Raw genomic sequence first — 19,232 nt, 5'->3', positions numbered from 1 at the left:
TAGGACTATTTTTTCTGTCAAATGAATCTTTCCATTTCAATGTGAGTGTGTCACTACTGTTGGTGCATCTTGTTAACTGGCCCTACTTTGGTGCTTTGGGAGAAATTCCTGCCTTCTTTCACCTATTCATCAAGGCCGTCTTTATGACCACCTCGGAAGTCCGTTTGTAAACAAAACACTGCTACACAAAAGAAGGTGAGTGAGGAGATGACATGAATGTCTAGGCTAATAGAGCCACATTCTTGAAGCATCTGCTACATTGCTGAATCCCCATCCAGAAAGCATAACTAAGACCTGGTTCAAGAATGTCGGCATTGAAAGAAATTCTATTTCATTTTAGGACTGACCAATATTGAATTTGTTTATTTGTCAGGGTAAAATTCCAGTGATCCATTAATCGTCCAAGGAATTTAACATTTATACAGTGAATAAAATAATGCTTAATGTTCCCTTAACGCTTACAATATGAATTATAGGTTGTCATTATTTGCATCCCATGTTGTAATTTGTTATTGTTAAAAATATTAAACATAGAAGAGCCAATATACGGAATTAGTGGGATGTGCACGTGTGTGTGCGTATCAGGGGGGTAGGTGCATTAGTCCGTGTCAGACAGCAAAGAGTGTCACAGTTATCGAGGAATCAGAGCCAAAGCAGAGTGAGAGCAAGAGAGAGAGGATGACCAAGACGGAGATGCACTGAAGAAGAAAAAAAAGAGATGACAAAATCAATTGTAGGGGGACAACTACAGAAGAATCTAAAATCAGAGGATAATCCAGCCAACGCTAAAAGAAGAAACACATCCTGAAAAGCGATAAGAGTGGAAGTTTGCAAAGATCGAGAACAAGACAGACACCTCCAAGTCGGACAAACATCACTTTCGGCTTCCAGGAGCAACATCTCAATTTGCTCATGATTCCTCTCGGTTCACCGGGCATGCTTGCTCTGTTGTCACTGTCTGCGGGAGTGTTTCTCTCCTGTCAGGCATCTGGGGACTGCACACAGCCTGCCTGCAGGGACACTTTGGTGGCAGCTCCCATCTCACCTGCGACCGTAATTGGAAGTGGCGCATGTGAGGGTCAACGGCCCTGCAGGAAGGGCGGCTCGCTCGCGGCCATCTCGGACGCTCCTTGGAAGGTGGAGCACAGGTCGGACTTCCCTCAGGTTCAGCCACAGGTGAGCGATAGCTTCTCTTTGGTAAATCAAACAGCACTGTGGCCAGAGACGGTCTTTTCCCACGGGACATAAGGCCTGCTAAATTTAGCAGCACCTAAGAGCGGTGGAAAGATAAAATTAGTTGTGCTTCAGAAATGTCCTCATTGGATGCTTTGTGCTGAGCTCAGGCGACAACACTTGGATGAGGGAAACAAAACGCTCGCCGGTATTGTACATTTGATTGTACGGCTGCTACTGTCTTTGCAGGACGGAGTTGTGAAGGAGCGGTTGCTTCAGCTGCAGCGCTGCATGCTGTCTCTCCAGGAAACAGGGGGCGCTTGGCTTGGCCAGGACAGCAACTCTCTGGGGGCCATCCTGGCGCTAATGGCAGCCGTGCTGACAGAGTGTGACCTCCACTGTCACGGCCAGGCCCTCGGGGCTATGGCTAAACGACTGGGTATGCACCGTACATTTTTATGCACCTCCCTTTTCTCCGCAAATGGGTGAACAAACACACACATGCTGGTGCACTCACTCCCTCACACGGAGTAAGCAGAATCCCAGTGAGGTCATAGGTGAGTGCATCAGAATGTAACTGTATTGGGAAGGATGGAAACAAATGTGCACAGACAATGGTTTTATGGCTCGAGACATGAGGCACATTTAAAAAGATTCCATTTCCACACGTGAAATGAGCGTTGAGGCATGCTGATAACCTCGTGTGTCTCGGCGTTGACAGAGGCTGCAGCCATAGGAAGAGAGAGGGAGAAAGACCTGCTTCTTTTCCTAAAGAGCATCACCCATCATCATCCTACAGGTAACATCGTCAAAGCACAACCACGACTCGAATGAAAATACAACACATAGGTTATGTTATGTCTTCAGCATATACACAGATTCAACTATTGACCTCTGTCAAATTAAGGACTCATTCAGTGTTGCCCGGCAATTCATTATGTTGGTGCAATTAGGACGAGAATAATTTCTTCTGGTCTATGGACTATTCCATTGATGCCAGGATCAAACTGAGAAAATACTTGAATGTAAACTCACTATCTTCATGCAAAAAGTAAGGGGCTTGTCCTCGACCCATGCGGTACTCCGTTACATAGTTTAATGGGGTTTTACGCCACCCTGCTGACTACATGGTTACTATTTCAATCAAAAAGGCCTATTAAAGATAGTTGTGGCCCATAACCTAATTTGACTAAATGGACATTTACAGAGCAGGCTAAAGCCATGTGTATTATTGACTGCGGTTTGACAAACTCAAGAAATGAAATCCAACTCTGCTCGCCAGTCACCCCTTTGGAAAGATTGCATCCTCAGGACTGTGCGGAGATTTACAGGCTGGGGATCAAAGAGAACGGTATCTACACCATTCAGCCTGACCTGCACAGACCGGCGCTGGAGGTATTTCACATGTAGCGCACCTATTAAACACACACGCGGACCCCCAGTGCCCCCTGCTTCTTTTAGACCCGGGCTTTGGAATATCAAAGTCTTTGTTTTGGCTCAGGCTAAATGTGACATGGTGACGACGGGGGGCGGGTGGACGGTGATCCAGAATCGTCAGGACGGCTCAGTGGACTTCAACAGGACATGGCAGGAATACCGGGAAGGCTTTGGCAATCCGCAAGGGGAGCACTGGCTGGGCAACGCGGCACTGCACGCGCTTACATCAACTGGTCAACACCAACTTCGTATTGAGCTGGAGGACTGGCACCAGCAGAGGCGCCACGCCACCTACAACAACTTCAAAGTGGCCGCAGAGGAACAGCGGTTCGTCTTTGTTTACAAAACACACACGCTCCGATTCTTGAAAATATCTTTTCTAGTAGCCCTGAAATGACCTTGTTCTCCAACTCCTCCAGATACCGCTTGACATCCCGTGAGTATTCCGGCGATGCAGGCAATGCACTGAGCTACAGCAAACGTTACAACCACGATGGCAGATCTTTCAGCACCACTGACAGAGATCACGACCGCTACGCTGCCGGAAACTGCGGTCACTACTACGGGGCCGGCTGGTGGTTCGATGCCTGCCTGGCCGCCAATCTGAACGGGCACTACTACCGGGGGCGCTACAGCGGTGTGACAAACGGCATCTACTGGGGGACTTGGTACATTTTGACTGACGGGCGAACTGGTGAACGATACTCCTTCAAGAGGGTAGAGATGAAGATAAGACCGCGGAATTTTGCAGGGTCGTCGTGAAGATGGGCAAAATTAATGAGCTGCACAGTAGACACATTGACAAGCATTTGCTAGTTGTAGTCACTTTATGGACTCAATCATTTTTGGCCAACTAAACTTTCAGGTTAAAGGGAAAATATCTATTACGACTATGTCTGAGAAATAAATGAATGATGCATGAATAGTATAAATAAATCGGAGAATGTAACTTCAGAAGAGCACGCTGTGGTACTTGAATTAGCTTCCAACTCTCTCGGCAGCACAGAGATGACAAGCATTCTAAAACCTTGCTAATAGACCTCTGTGGTCGCCCTGCAACTCCGTTAACACCCATCTCGGTAATGACACCAAAGACAAGCACATTCTCTTCACACAAGCCATTTGGTAAAATATCTACACACCCCTTTTAATGGTGTTTTTCTTTGTGATATGAAAAATGAGACCAAGATAAATATTAATTAAAAAAAAAAAGATTCCAAAGAAATGTAAAAATAATTTGGTTGCACAAGTGTGCACACCCTCTTGTGACTGAGGACGTGGCTCAGAATTAACCAAAAATAACTGCCACCGCTTAAAGTGCCTCTAACTACCCTGATAATAAAGTCCAGATCATTTAATAGGGGTGTGTAGACTTTTTTTTATATCCACTGTTGGTACAGGCCACACTAAACTAAACCTCCCTTGGCATCAAGTGAGTGTGTGCGTGCATGTGTGTGCGCATGTGTGTGCGTGGTCAGCGATAGTGTGAATGGCCGTGCCAATTTTAGCAGCATTCACGATGAGCTGTCAGTCTCTTCATCCGGATGGGAGTCTATTGTTAACAACTGAGGTGGCTGTCATTGAAACACAAAGACACACACTCTTGGGACCAACTCCGTGCGCACTCCCATAAACACACACACTTATTCTCGCAACAGACATACTATCAGAAATAGTGACACAGCAGGAGTCAATTTTTGTCACTGCTTGTCAATGATTAAACTTTAACCTAAATTTTAAAACTTTTTTGCATTCACATCTTTGGGCAATTTAGAGTCTTCAATTAACTGGCCACACATGTTTTGGAGTCAGGATTTGAACATTAAAATCTTAGTGTTTGTATTGAGTTTGGAATAAAATGTCATTAGAAGTAATCAAGGTAAAAGTCCCCTTAAAATAACAACAGATCTCTTTTTAAATCTGAGTCAAACAGTACAGATGGGAAAATGTTCTGCCCCCTGGTGGCTCAAGAGCATACTAGATAATTGTATTGATGATAAACTGCAATTGATTAGTCCTTTATTGACAAACGTATCCTTTTGTCTCTCTAATTTAACTCTGGCTGCTTTCGACCTTTAAACTCTGATAAGTATGCAACTACTGATAATGCTGAAACTGACAAGGAGCAGTAAATCACAAAAGAATGCATCGTGTCCATGTCATCAACGATGTGCCGATAAACGATGTCTATCGTATCCGATTCTGTTTGTCAGGCGTTTTCCCTCTCTAAATGCTCGCTGAAGTTTTTTTTTTTTTATCTCCCACGCACCTTATTTCTTTGCGTACCCGTTATTCTGTGGTGTCATTAGATATCAATCAGTCCTCCTATCATCTCCTCTTATCCTTTCTGTATCCATCAGTCTTGTTGACAAGGGAGGAACAGCGGCTTGCAGTTGTGTCACCACAGTATCCTGGCACGGTGTCTGGAGTGGGGTGATAGTGGTGCTGTTGTGAGCTGCGAGGGGTACCGGCACCCTCAGTTGCCCCAGAGCCGGAAGCCCTAGCTGGCCAGCGGTTAGCTTGCACATCCCTCTGAGAAGCTCTGAGCTGCCTTAAGGGAAGTCGCCCCCCGTGACTTGTGTAATTCATTGATGCCTCCATAACAGAAACAGATATCAGAGTGAAAACAGAGACCTTCCGCATCTTCGTACCACTTTTGGCCTACTGGTATAACTGACAGTGACCTCTGTGCCCCCTGGAGAAAATAGATACGAGAATTATCTTCTGGTAGTGCCACTTTGAGCACAGTTTGAAAGAAAGTATATTTATCGTACATTTAAAAAAAAAAAAAAACTTCTGTGGTGACCTTAGTAAATCACTTCAAAATAAATGTTAGTTTCCAGGCAATATGATCTTCTTAGATACAAAGAAAGCCTTATACAGATGTATTTACTTTTTTTTGTCATCATATGATCTTAATGTTATTTGCAGGTGTTTACTGATAATATATGCAACTAAATATTATGGGAAAGCCTTTGCAAGTCAGATTGCATAAAATTGTGTCCTGGCTGAAGCTTCAGATGCATTCAAATAGAATAACTAGCAAAGAGTAGAGCGACCAAGGAGTCAATCAAATGATCAATAATAAATGAGATAGATTATGGCAGATGAAAACAGACATCCTCCATCTTCACATATCAGCTCTTGGAGGGCCCAACAACCCTCATCATGACTCCTTTGATGCCGCAGAAAGACAACGGCCAATTGAGCAGCAGATGGCAGTGTTGTACAGCAGAAGAAGAATCTGTATTTTCCTGCATCGGCTTGTCAGCCATTCATCACTTGTTTTAATTATTAGAGCAAATTTGGTCGAAAAAATGGTAGAAACACCGCATGAATCAAGACCAAACAATGGAAAATCATTATTATTATTTTTTATCATCAAATTATTGTTATCATCATTATTATTATTATTAAAGAGAAAATCATCACTAAAAGCCAACCAGTCAGATGGATATTATTAAATAGGGAAAAATAAAAGTGTCTGGGACAAAGGGCCACAAATATTGTCAATTATGATTTACACTTTGGGATCTGATTTTCAAACAGATTTAACTGCAAGTCACATAATTTCCAGAATCCTCACAAGATTGGAAAAAAACTTGTAATGTCTATTTTAATCACAGGGGGCACTATACTTAAGGTCAAATGTCAAAAGGACAAGTGTCTTAAATTTCAACTGTGGATAAAATTTAAAGGCAAATATTGTTTTGTTGATTCTATTTAGAATATTTATCTGATTAATAGTAGTCTACCTGCATTAGTAGCACATTGACATGAGTGCTGGCCAAAGGATAAAATTGGCGATGAACTTAGTCGCCCTGAACTTAGCGGAGGAAACATTGTACGGTTTAATGTGCTCTGAGGGTGATAAGGGTGCTCATGTGTTCTGTCGGAGGCGGGCAGAAGGGGGTCTGATTGTGAGGGGGGGGTGAGGCTTAGGGGCAGGAAGCGGGAACAGGCAAAGTTTCAAAAAGGTGTGTGAGTGGAAGAGGCCGTTAGAGGCCTCTCCCTCCCCTGACCACAGGGCCAAGATGGAGACAGCATGTACCTGCTTGCATGAAACCTGCAAGGCAACACAGCAAGCGAGGCAGCGTTCCGTTTGAAACCGGAATTCAACAGAACAAGTGTATCCTGATGTGGTGAAGGCTTGGGGTGAGTGCGGGGGGGAGGAGGGAAGGCAGAGAGGGAGCACACAGATGGCACCGCATTGCAGGCCTCACTCCACCTCATGTCAAATCTATATTTGCACAACAAGGCGAAAGATGTTGCGGGGAGGGGGAGGAGACTCTCAAAGTTGACATGTGGCCCTTCCGAAAGCAATACCAGTACAGTAGATTGATTTTTTTGGGATTTATGATTTACATTTATCGTAGTAAAGTGATGGCACACTCCCGTGCGACCTTTGCATCGGCACTGAGCAGACACTAAATTAGGTACACCTGAACACTCAACAAGAGCTGCATCAACCTTTTACAATGCCAATTTGTGCTTGATACTTTCAGGGAGGTGTTCATTTAAGAATAGACTGTTGTGGATGTCGTTTTTCGTGGTGGTAAATTGAGAGATATTGCACAAAGTGAAAAAAGTAAACAGATTTGATATTTTAAACTGTCCCATATTTAATGGGGGAATGTAGAATCCCACAGAGGGAGATTGTAAGTAAAGGAACAACGCCCGGTGGGTACAATAGAGGCAAGGTCAGAGGCAGCTCACTATAATCCACATAGAATGATGAAGTACACTCTATAAATGTGCGTTTATCAGTGTATATATTCGTTGCAGGGTCTTACCTCCCTTTTGGTGTTTTCATAGCAGATTTCTGGGGCAAGATGTAGGGCTGAAATTTTCGACATGGGGATGGGTAAGAGTCCTCTAAAAGGGAGAAAGAAAAAGAAACATTTATGAATAATGCAGACACAAAGCCCTTTGTCTTTGAAAAAAATACATCAACATTTGTTATTTTGGAAGGTTTGTAGGCTTATAATTGCATAAGTGTGTGAGCTGGAAAACAAAAGGAGGGATGAGAGAGATGACAGAATGGTAGAGACAGAGCAAAAAATGCTGAAAGTGTTGCCGATGTGTGTGTACGTGTGTGTGTGTGTGTGTGTGTGTGTGTGTGTGTGTGTGAGACAGAACGAGAGAGAGGCAGGGCGGATTGCTTCGGAGAATGAGCTTACAGTAAGCAAAACAGCAGACAAGAGAGGGAAAAGCAGGATTTCAAGACTCGGGATCAGTGTCAGATTTGACACACAGAAGCTTGTGGGGGGGTGAAACAAGGGAAAGAGAGTTTATGTTCATGTGATGGCAGTGGAAATAGTTGAAATTGAATACACGGTCGACCTTTTAACACTTGTGTGGCAATTTAAAATTTTGTAGCATGATTCATTTTAGTATTACTGTTTGTGTTTTGCTTAATTTTAATGTTAACTTATTTTCACATGTGCCAGTGTTTTATTCTAAAGTAATTAATTGTAACCCAAAAATAAATGTCATGCAAGAATGTACAAAAGTAAGCCGTTGAACTTGAACAGTGTGAATTTGTGGTTATATATTCCCATGTAAAAAGTTTACAGGGGAAAAAAGGCAGCGGGTCATAAAATTGTTAGCCTGATAGCAAAATAATACTTAATGTAATTTTTAATTTAATGTCACAATATATAAAAAAAAAAAATAGCATTGTGGTGGCTGGAAAAAAAGTTGTTTTGGTCAAATGGGTGAAAATTATTGGGGGGGGTCATATAAAAAAATTAATGGAGCAATAATGCTATTATTTGGCTAAGGAAATGGAGTTTAAAATGAAAAGCTTTTGTTTTTTTTACTTATAAAATACTCACTGGTGTTTAGCTGACATTATCAGATGGACAGACAGACAGACAGACACTCACAAAACACACCCCAGCACACAAACACACACACACGGTATATCCCCACAGGGAATGAATTAGACAAAATAAAGGTGCAAAGTCTGAAATTGGTGAACCGACTTCGAGGTTGAGGGCGGCGGGCAGAGAGCTGTTTTGAATTCTTGAACTCCCCGGACAGCGTTGACTGACAGGTTGTTAGTGACAAGGTGTTGTAAACGCTCAGTTCCTGCGCGTCTCATGGCAGGAACTGAAGTATTAAACCTTTTGACCTCTAATTAGTCATTAGAGATCATTTTCAAGACATCCCGCAGTGATGCAGAAGGCTTTGGGATGCAAAGGTAACAACAGTTTTTAAACTTACAATAGAGTAAAGACATCACACGAACAAATATCCAAAATACATTCATAAAGTATTTGTAATGAAGTAACCCGTTCATGCAGATTTGAACTCTTTTTAGGGTGCAAAGTTGACGGGACTTGCTTCTGTTCTCCGCTAGGTGTCGCTGCTCGCTAGGTTATTACAGCGCAGTGAATGGCGTGCTTGTAATCCTTTATCGTCTAATCTTTCAATCAAGGGCCCTTCGAAATTATATCTGCCAGTTGAATGACGTCATTCACAAATGACTTGATTCACAATGCCATTAACTAATTTCAAAATAGTTTAAATTAACATTATTTTTGAAGGTGATATATGCAGGTTATAATGATCAAGATGTCAGTGACGCGAAATCTGAATTCACGTCGTGTAGGAAGATTTTATGACTTTTAGGTCAAGAGAGCATGCGTGCATTGCACCTCTGCGACATAATTGCATTTTAGGACTATGAAAACAGATGGGGGGGGGGGGGGGGGGGGTCAAACCCAGTCTGGGCTTCAAGACGAATAAATCCAGCGAGAGGTTGTTGTGTTACTGTTGCGTGGACTTTGCATGTCAGCAAAGGTCATCTTGCAGCGTTTTAAATATGGGAAAAAAGCGAAACGCTCTGTCACTATAGAAGCAGGAGGAGGAACACTCTTGACTGGCTTGACTTTACGTTTGACCTTTGAGGGAAGGAGAACTAATCCTTGAATATAATAAGAGTGTAAGATATGGAAAATGAGTGCACCGTTATCTGCGTTACCCTGGAGACCAGAAGCAGTAGCAGCAGCAGCAGTAGCAGCAGCAGCAGCAGCACCCTGGGCTGCTACAGTTGCCAATTTATTAAAGCATCCAGCTTGTATTTATGGCTTGGGAAGTATCCCCCCCCCCCCCCCCACCACCACCACCACCACCACACACACACACGCACACACACAACACCCGCCAACATACAAAAGCATCCCCCCCTTTTTTTTTTTCTTCAGAATAGCGCAAATCTTTAAGTAAAGTTTAAGAAGATTTCTATACTTTGAAATTAAAATCATTTCAAATAATTTCAAACTAAATTTCTCGCGATTTAGAACAAGATAAAAGAAAGTCATGACAAAACGGTTGCGTATTAAGTGGCAAAGATCTAACACAGCCAACCGTTTAAGCTTGATACTTAATGCGTTTAAAATTTTCTATCTGCGCAGATTTGAACTCAATAATATTCAAATATATTTTCCCGAGCCGCGTCGAAGCGGCTGCGTCTATTTAACCCTTATCCAGTAAAATCCGACATGAAAGAAATAATATTCGTGATGCCACAACAAAGAAGCGGAACCTCAGATGGCTGCCACCGATAACCCAAAAATAAAAGAGAGGGAAAAGAAGCCCACTGCACACAATAAAAAGAGTTTGCACATGCAGAGCGTTAAATGTGCAAATAAAAAGCTGACACGCGTCTCCCTCCTTGCATCTATCTGTGTGTCTATCTATCAATCATTCGCGCAGATCTGGACCAGCAAATGATGCATTCCCTGCATTAGATGTATTTGTTGTGCCAATTTGAAAAGGCGGCGATAATCTGGGAGCGAGAGATAAGAAATACCATTTATTCTGCGCCACTTGGGAGCCTATTTCCCGGGCCGATCAACCCCCCCATTCTCCGCGACACCTCCAGCAGCCCGCTGATAACGATTAGGCTATTTATTATCTTCACAAAGAACAAAGATTAGCCTGCACCGATGAAAAATTACCCCGGGATGGGTTAGATTCAGAGGGACCTCAGCATCCGAACGGCATTTCTCTTCTTATTTGGCTTTCCACTTTAAGATGCACAGCACGGGCACATGGTGATATTAATATTAGGCCAATACTACACTTACTATTACAACTACTAATAACAATAATATATTTTTTAATATCGCACCAAAAATGACGTTGCTTTGTGTTTCTTATAGGCCAAAGCCACTCCCGTTTCTTTGCATAATAAGATTTTCGGTGTTGAGACCTCTTTTTCTCCTTGGATCGTGAGAGGAAAAAAGGAACAGGAAAAAAAAAGAAGAGGAGGGATTGAATTAATGTCAAATCCTAAAATGGAAGTGGATGTTTGTCGCCGATAAGGTTTTATCATCAGGCCGGATCAAAAGGGCTCACACGAGAAGCACGTGTCTGCTCATATTATCATGCTGATGAGCTCTAATACGATATACCGCAAGCCACTCTGCTCTCTTTCCTCCTTTTGCGTCAGTCTATTTGGTTTTCCCCCCCCCCGGATCAGTAAATAGTAAATAATCTCCCTATTGGAGATGATAAAGAAAAAAATAATATGCCAACCGTTTAACTGTAAACCAATTAGGGCACTGTGTATTTTATTTATTTATGGACTTATTTTTTGCTGCTGGCTATTAATTCTACATGTGAGCTTCCTTTATTTGTTTCAAGTTTTGCGTTTGGCTGGAAAAGGTGAGGGAGGTTAACTGTAATGTACACTTATATTTATGATGAAAAACCAAATATCAAAAAAGAAGCAGAGCTAAACCAAATTAATGATTGCGACCGCCCTGTTAACAATTTAGTTGGGTGTTATCTGTACAGTTATCAATTATTTGGTTTTTACTTTTATTTACAGCCCGGAGCGAAAGAAAATAATTGCAGATAAGATATATCACAATGTCAATATTGTGTTGAATCACGACGAAGAACAGTTGATTAGTGAGTAGAACGTGATCACTTGCACAATGCAAGTGAACTAATCAAGAGAAAGTGTTCCTCTGATGGGCGTGTTCCAATGGGCACGGTGTCACTGGTGAATAGCCTAATCTCGATTAATCTGATCTAATCGATGTAGAGAATTTGAGTTTGCCCATTGGAGTTTCCTCGCAATTAAATAATAATAATAATAATAATAATATGGTCTTGATATATAATAAAGTAAATATAAGTCCCTGAAATTCATCGGCTGGGCAACCCCGTCTATGCCTCTCTTCTCTTCATTGCTATTGCTTCCTCGCAGTTAAGATTAAAAAAAAAAAAAAAAGTCTTGAATTAGTTTTTCCCCCATTCCCTGTGATGCAATGACGTCAGCAAACGGCGTCAAGCAGGCGGCAGTGTGGACTTCCTGGGATGCACGCGCTCCCTCTTCAATTATTGCCTGTCAATCACGCGCGAGGAGGGAGAAGGACACGTGCACGCGCGCGCGCGCGCACGCACCCACGCAACAACACGATGGGACGTGACGCAAGACGGAACAGGCGATTAGTGAAGCATTCTGAAATCACAAGCATTCTGAAATCTATCTTTTTCTTTTATATGCAATATACAAACTTTGGGTTTACGTTTTTGGCTGATTTTCACAATTCAAAGAGTAATAATTGACCATAATTATAGTAATCGTCATCATTTTCATGATCCTGGAGGACTGACTTTTTAATTTATAAGAAAGGAAATGACCAGAGGAGAAATAAAATGCTTCCCCACCACTCTGAAGGGATGCCTACTAATGGTTTTATCAAGTCATACCAGAGCTCTAAAAATCAAGCATACAATTGGAGATTATCTAAAATACCTTGAAGAGTATTTGGTCCGGAAGCTCCGCCTCCTATCTTCTTCCCGAGCCTCTAATTGGCCGACAGGAAGCTATTCCTGATGACTCCGCCCACAGCTTGACGATGGTGGCTGCTGGCTGTCAGGCAAGCAGACGCAGTTACGTGTTGCTTCAAGTCCCAGTGGACGGACCAAGTCTTGTCTTGACAAACACTCGGACGCGAGCAGCAGAATCGCACACGGACACAGCACCTGAAGGAGGATAAAAGTACAAAGTTTGTGCATGTGAGTATACTTCAACAGCGAATGCTGATCATCTTTTTTTTCCCATGCAAAAATGTTAATAATTGCATTTGTTTACTGCAGGTTTGGACTCCATGTGCACGAAAGAAGTTGAATTGAATTCGGATGACAGCAAACAAAAATAGTGATTCACCGCAAATGGCCAGTGCGGAGATCTTTTGAAGAACAGAGCGAAAAGACATTTCCTCCACAATCCTGCGTGTTTTTCCCTCTTTGGATGATATATCTGGCTATCCATTAAATCATATTATTAATAATAAGCGACCTCCAGCGACGTAAGCAGAAGATGGATGTGGCGGCTGATCAGCCCCGCTGGATGCACCCTCACGCCGTGCTGAACGGCCAGCACCCGGACACGCACCATCCCAGCCTGGGCCACAACTACATGGAGCCGTCCACCCAGCTGCTGCCCCCGGACGAGGTGGATGTCTTCTTTAACCACCTGGACTCTCAGGGAAACCCGTACTACCACAACCCTGCCAGGGCCAGAGTGTACAGCCAGGCGCACGGTAGGTTACAGATGCAAAATAATCGCAACAATCAGTCCCGTTGACATGCATCGTATATTCATAGCAAATGCACCATAATGTAATAAATTCAGATACATTGACGACTTGTCACAATCCATCTCAGTGTGCATGTTTTCACCGCCACTTTCCCCCCCGACAGCTCGCCTGACGGGGACTCAGGTGTGCCGGCCTCATCTCATCCACAGCCCCGGGATCTCATGGCTGGACGGGAGCAAAGCGGCTCTGTCGGCCCACCACCACAACGCGTGGGCCGTGAGCCCCTTCAGCAAGCCTAGCCTGCACCACCCGGGCTCCGCGTCCCCCGGAGGCCTGTCGGCGGTCTATCCGTGCAGCGGCACGTCGAACGCGGCCTCTGCAAGCTCGCTCACGCCGCCGTCCCACTCCAGTCCGCACCTGTACACTTTCCCCCCGACGCCGCCCAAGGACGTCTCGCCAGACCCGGGGGCCACCTCGCCGAGAATGGACGAGAAGGAATGTATCAAATACCACGTTTCATTTTCTGAGGGGATGAAGATGGAGGGTTCGAGCTCGATGAGAAGCAGTCTGGCCCCCATGGGCGCTCAGAGCGCCGCCACCCACCACCCCATACCGACGTATCCTACCTACTCGCTGCCTTCGGCTCACGAATACGGTGGCAGTCTCTTTCACCCGGGCAGCCTCCTCGGGGCTTCCACCGGCTTCAGCACCAAGGGCAAAGGCAAGACTCGGTCCTGCACCGGTGAGTCGCATGAAAAGAAAAAAAAAAAAAAATCATATAAATTCACTACCCGGTAATTGTGCAAAAATGTGACGCAGTTAATATTACTAAACGCTTTCAATTTCCATCATTTGAATTTAGAAGAAACTTAAATATGTCTACAGCATCATTATTTGACATTTTCTTTGTTTCGCAAAGAATATAGTGGTTAGTAAATCCGCTTAAGACAGACAAAAATAAGCTCATTAAATTATATGGTTTAAAAATTAAAAAAGAGCGTAATAAAATACACTTTTGTTGATGAGCAAAATTACTGCCAAAAGCTAAATAGGATTGTTGTTATTTTAGCTCTATTCCCAACAGTCCATAAAATCAATTTGCATCAGTCAAATGTGGCCCGATTTATTAATTTTAGTGCATCTTGATTTTAAAGAGTTTAAAATGGCCAGCTTTTGGCAGTAAAATAATATCATTTCTTAAATTGGACAATAACAATAACAGTCTTTCCTGAAAAAGAAAAGAAAAATGATTATTAAGCATGAGGCTGCACTCATGGCTGAACACTGACAATAATCCTCTTTTGTTAACCGTGACTCTGTAATTACTTCTGAGCTGGCTTCAGTTCAACTGCATCCAAGATCTGGTACACACAACGTCCCAAAACCTCAGATGTTGCTTTAAACAAGTCTTTAATACTATCCTACGTTGTTCCTGGTTATTATTTGATTAACGTTTTATTTTAGGAAATTCATAATTGATTACCTGTATTTATATTATCTTGTACTACAACATTACAATGCATTTATCACGTGTTTCTTCAGTTATTTGTATTTATAATTTATAAATTATTTATAAAACACGATGGCAAAAATGGTATCGTACATGACTTAATTTATTCCACTGGTGCATAATCAGCACAAATAATCGTTTGTTCACTGGTGGTGTAGTTTGAGTTTAAAAAAAAAAAAGCTCTTTGCATGTATTGTATTTTGATCAACTTGAATCTCAAAAGAATACGTGTGTGTTTCCTTCAGAGGGCCGAGAGTGTGTGAACTGCGGCGCCACATCCACGCCTTTGTGGAGACGGGACAGCACCGGACACTACCTGTGCAATGCCTGCGGGCTGTACCACAAGATGAACGGCCAGAACCGACCACTCATCAAGCCCAAACGCAGACTGGTGAGTCCCCACTGTGTTTGTCTTGTGGGAGTAGTAAATACGAGTGTTGGCTTGAGAGGGGGGGAGGGAAAACACAATTCCAGGAAAGTTATATTTTCCCAAAGAGTTTCCAGGAATTGTGTCCGGAGGTCACCTCTTGCTCCTCTAGCTCAAGATGTCAGCCGAGCGAGACCTCGCCGCTTGTTTCTGCTATCATTATTACTGCTACTTCTGATACCGCCGCTGATAGCGCCCCTCATAACGGCCAGGCGGGGAGCCACTTTTAATATGACATCACGATTTTATTTTCATGTGGTTTACTGAGAAGACTCGCGTCGAGCGTCTGTGATGCTTTAGACAAGGTTCCATGCTTTGTTTGGAAAAGAAAGATGCCTGTTCAAACAAAGTCAAAAACAACAAGGCATGGTTCAGAGATTCAAGTAGTCGTGAAGAAAACATCCAAGCCAAGTACGTGACAGACTAATGATTCCCAAAGTGTGGTATGAGGACCAGCGATGGGACGTGAAAACCCACGGAATTAAATGTCAGAAATTTGCATATCGGTGCAGTAATTATTTTTTTTTGCAGTAAAATTCAGTATTATTTAACTTGTAAAACCTCAATACATTTGAATATCATCTTTTAGAAATATATTTTCAACAATAATTTTTTTACATTCAACCTGTGTAATATATTTTAATTTAATCATTAATATTTTTAGGTAATTTTATAAAGACTATAAATGCATTGTACGAACCTTTGCCTCATTTATGATAAACACTTAGGCCTACTATGCTATGTGCAGTTATTTATGCTGTTCACATTTTTAAGGTGTTGCTTGATCGTGATTAACTATAGTATGTTGACGGAAAAAGGAGCAACTTCGAATTTAAACTATTTTAAAATTTATAGCATGACAAAAGGGTGCATTTCGTGTTCTCACGAATGGATAACCTCTGAGAATTTGTTTACCTGCAGTGATCAAAATTGTGTGGCTGTGCACATGTCGACATTGAATCATCTGAATTCTTCATCTCAATTATTCCACACAGTGTAAAACAATGTATGAAAACAGCTTTGTGATTGATGCAAAATATATGACTTCAACACGTTTTATCAATAATAGCGTATAGAGCCCATATATCAGGCCCGGTTTCCGTATGGCTCAGCAGTGACTCTTGTGTTCGGTGGCAGCAGCCTTTCAGTTGTTTCCTATCCGGATATCTGACCGGTCCAGATAAAGCGGCGGGCCTAGCGTCTGTTTCCTCCCTCGACCTCCTAAATAGACTCAGACCTCATTTTTAGAGTGGTCAAGCACTCTCGTGTTATCCGTGGCGCAAAAAGCACCGTTTAAAACGAATTGAGAAGATTAGGAACGTTGCGCAACATACTGAGCGTTGTTTTGCCTGTTGTTTGAAATATTTACTTCCTTTATATGTGGTGCACATTGAACTGAACCTGCATATTCATAATTAATGTGAATAGTTAAGCAAATAAAAAGGAGGTGTACAGGTGAATAAGTATTAAAAAAAATAAAGGGCTGGGCTGAAACAGTAATTTAACTTTAAATGATGCCTTATTGACATTTATGCCAATGATGTTAGCCCAACAAAGCAAGCAGTTGAGTTCACCCAACTTTATTTTTACAGCCGAGTCTTAACGCAGAAAGGTTAATTTAATATCATTAGGAGTGTTTTTGATAATTTTGGAAAAATTACGTTGGCACCAATTTTAGTTCCAGCTTCCGTGTTGTGAAAACGTTTGGGTTTTTCCAGCACTGCAAGAATAAGATGAATATCTTCATCACTGATGTAGTCGAGTCCTGCAAACAAACATACAAACGAGGAATGCAAACATTAACATCATTGCCGCTCTTTGCAGTCTTCAGCCAGACGAGCAGGCACCTGTTGCGCCAACTGTCAGACGACCACCACAACGCTCTGGCGGCGCAACGCTAATGGAGATCCAGTGTGCAACGCCTGCGGCCTCTATTACAAGCTGCATAATGTAAGTCTCAGAGTGCTGATCGCCAGGTTGGGCCCGCACAAAGCCGACAGGGTCCAGTAGTCGGGAAGTGAGCGGGGCAGGTTTCACTGATTGTTCAGGCTAACGAGGCAGCAAGGGGAGAGTGAGAGTTGTTTGACCCGCACGCACACCGCTTGGACTTGAAGCTGCTCTGTCCTTTTGTGCTTTATTGTTTCCATGGTTTAGTCCCCTGAGAGTCACAATGGTCCGACTGCTATTGAGTGAAACCACAAGGCTTAGATCCGTATGAATAGCATTAAGACGGCCACGTCTAAATTCACAACAGCTTAGAGAAGTGATGCTTGGTGAAAGGTAACACTTGGGCCCACCGCCACCAAGTGATGCAGCCAAACATGACTATAGTGGTCAATCATAGAAAAAAAAGACAAAAAAATCAACACACACACAGCTCAGGTGATTAACTATCGCAAAAGCACAAACTACTGCAACAAAAAAAAAAACTGTCGGGGGTAACCTTTTGAGGCGCCACATATACTACGCTATTATTTTTATTAAGAATCAGATTTCCCTTGACGCTGTAGCTACGCTATAATACAAAGAGAGGAAACATCTGCTAGTCAGTGAGGTAGTTTAATCCTCCAAACAGAAATGAGGGATGAAAGTAACAATTATTGTGATCATCGATTAATCTTGACTATTTTGACTATTAATCAGTGAATCGAATAAAGAAAATTTAGCTACAATGCAATTAAGGACAGAGACTCTCAACGCTTCACTTTTTAGCCACAGGTACATTTGAAATGATCAGTATGGTTAAGCATTACTGTAAAACCCAATATAGGCTACATATAGACAGTGTTGGTATGGCTTGTTGGCAACCCGAGCTGGATACCCGGAAATGTTTGTTTTTGCTCACGTGATATGACATGCTATTTTTACAGCTGCCAAGAACATTACAGATTGCTGGAACCCCTGAGGTTGGCGTAGCTGTGACAAAAATGCTATTTTCCTTCATAGAACATGTTTATTTTCAAAGCTTTTATTCAACTGAAACACAATATTATTTGGTACTGCTGTTTTGGTTAGCAACTGAGTACAAATGGGCTCAGCCATTAAGGATTTGATTTGTTGTGTGTGAGTATATTGTCGAAAAACTAGCCTTTTTTTCTGATATGAAAAGACGGGCATTACATTTTGGCAATAACACACTTCTCACCGAACTAATTCTGTTTTGGGTTTTAATACTATTTTAAGAGGGACCTTTTAGCTGTGACAATTTATTGTACTTAACTCCACCACTAACAAAACCCCCCTTTTACCCCAACAGGTGAACCGCCCCCTGACCATGAAAAAAGAAGGAATACAGACACGAAACAGGAAAATGTCCAGCAAGTCCAAAAAGGTCAAGCGAAGCAGCGAGAGTTACGAGGAGTTTACCAAGAGTCTCCATGACAAGAACTCTAGTTTCAGCTCCCTGGCAGGACACATGTCCATGAGCCACTTGGGCCCTTTCAGCCATGCCGGACACATGCTGCCCACTCCCACCCCGATACACCCTTCCTTTGGCCACCCGCACCACTCCAACATGGTGACGGCCATGGGCTGAGGCGGGTCACGTTGGACGACACACTATGTAAAGACATTTGAGTGATTCTGATTGATTATGCAAACGGTATGAAATAAGGCCAACCTCGAGGTACCTAACTCTTAACGGAGGCAGACAGACATACTTCCTGTCGGCCCGATAGAAAACACACACACACGCAAACACGCACGGTAAAAGAAAAAAAAAATATGTCAAAGCTTCTGACTTCAACGGATTGACAACATGACAGCATTGTGGTTCAGTTGGTGCGGATATGTTTATAGTAACTGTGAATATTGTATAGAAGAAGGTGATGAACTTTGTTACATTACATTAAAAATAAATGCTGGAATTGTTTTTTGTCATCACAGAAAATTACAAAATACTAAGCAAACAAACAAAAAATGCTTTATGATTGACATTGTTAATTGTAATTACTGTTATTATAATTATTGCTATTCAGATAATTTATTTTCTCTGCTTTGTTCCTTGATTATATTATGTTGTCCCCGTTCTGACTATATTTTTTAGCTAAAGCGCTTTCTTCTGACCTGGTCATCATTTATACTCATGAAATAAAGATATCAACTTCAAACGTATCTGCTT

General features: G+C 42.4%; 2 protein-coding genes and 1 long non-coding RNA gene across 3 annotated transcripts; 2 read left to right on the top strand and 1 right to left on the bottom strand.

Moving 5' to 3' along the window:
- Positions 1-347: 347 nt before the first annotated feature.
- Positions 348-12,502, bottom strand: LOC119123227. The gene is made up of 3 exons (XR_005098017.1): positions 12,389-12,502; positions 7,404-7,485; positions 348-1,270 (listed from the first exon to the last, which is right to left on the bottom strand). It is a non-coding gene; the product is annotated as an uncharacterized LOC119123227 (long non-coding RNA).
- On the top strand, positions 884-4,021 carry si:ch211-157b11.8 (fibroleukin). Its single transcript, XM_037252147.1, has 6 exons — positions 884-1,176; positions 1,423-1,612; positions 1,895-1,972; positions 2,456-2,568; positions 2,675-2,937; positions 3,030-4,021. The coding sequence occupies exons 1-6, from the start codon at positions 913-915 to the stop codon at positions 3,370-3,372; spliced, it is 1,251 nt and encodes a 416-aa protein (XP_037108042.1). The 5' UTR covers positions 884-912; the 3' UTR covers positions 3,373-4,021.
- A 427-nt stretch (positions 12,503-12,929) lies between the features above and the next one.
- On the top strand, positions 12,930-18,978 carry gata2b (GATA binding protein 2b). The gene is made up of 5 exons (XM_037252145.1): positions 12,930-13,178; positions 13,339-13,917; positions 14,931-15,076; positions 16,937-17,062; positions 18,369-18,978. The coding sequence occupies exons 1-5, from the start codon at positions 12,956-12,958 to the stop codon at positions 18,645-18,647; spliced, it is 1,353 nt and encodes a 450-aa protein (XP_037108040.1). The 5' UTR covers positions 12,930-12,955; the 3' UTR covers positions 18,648-18,978.
- The last annotated feature ends 254 nt before the right edge of the window (positions 18,979-19,232 follow it).

This window comes from Syngnathus acus, chromosome 5 (genome assembly GCF_901709675.1).
Source record: "Syngnathus acus chromosome 5, fSynAcu1.2, whole genome shotgun sequence".
Lineage (NCBI taxonomy): Eukaryota > Metazoa > Chordata > Actinopteri > Syngnathiformes > Syngnathidae > Syngnathus > Syngnathus acus.
Note: the sequence above shows the minus strand (reverse complement) of the source record. Positions and strands in the feature narration are given on the sequence as shown.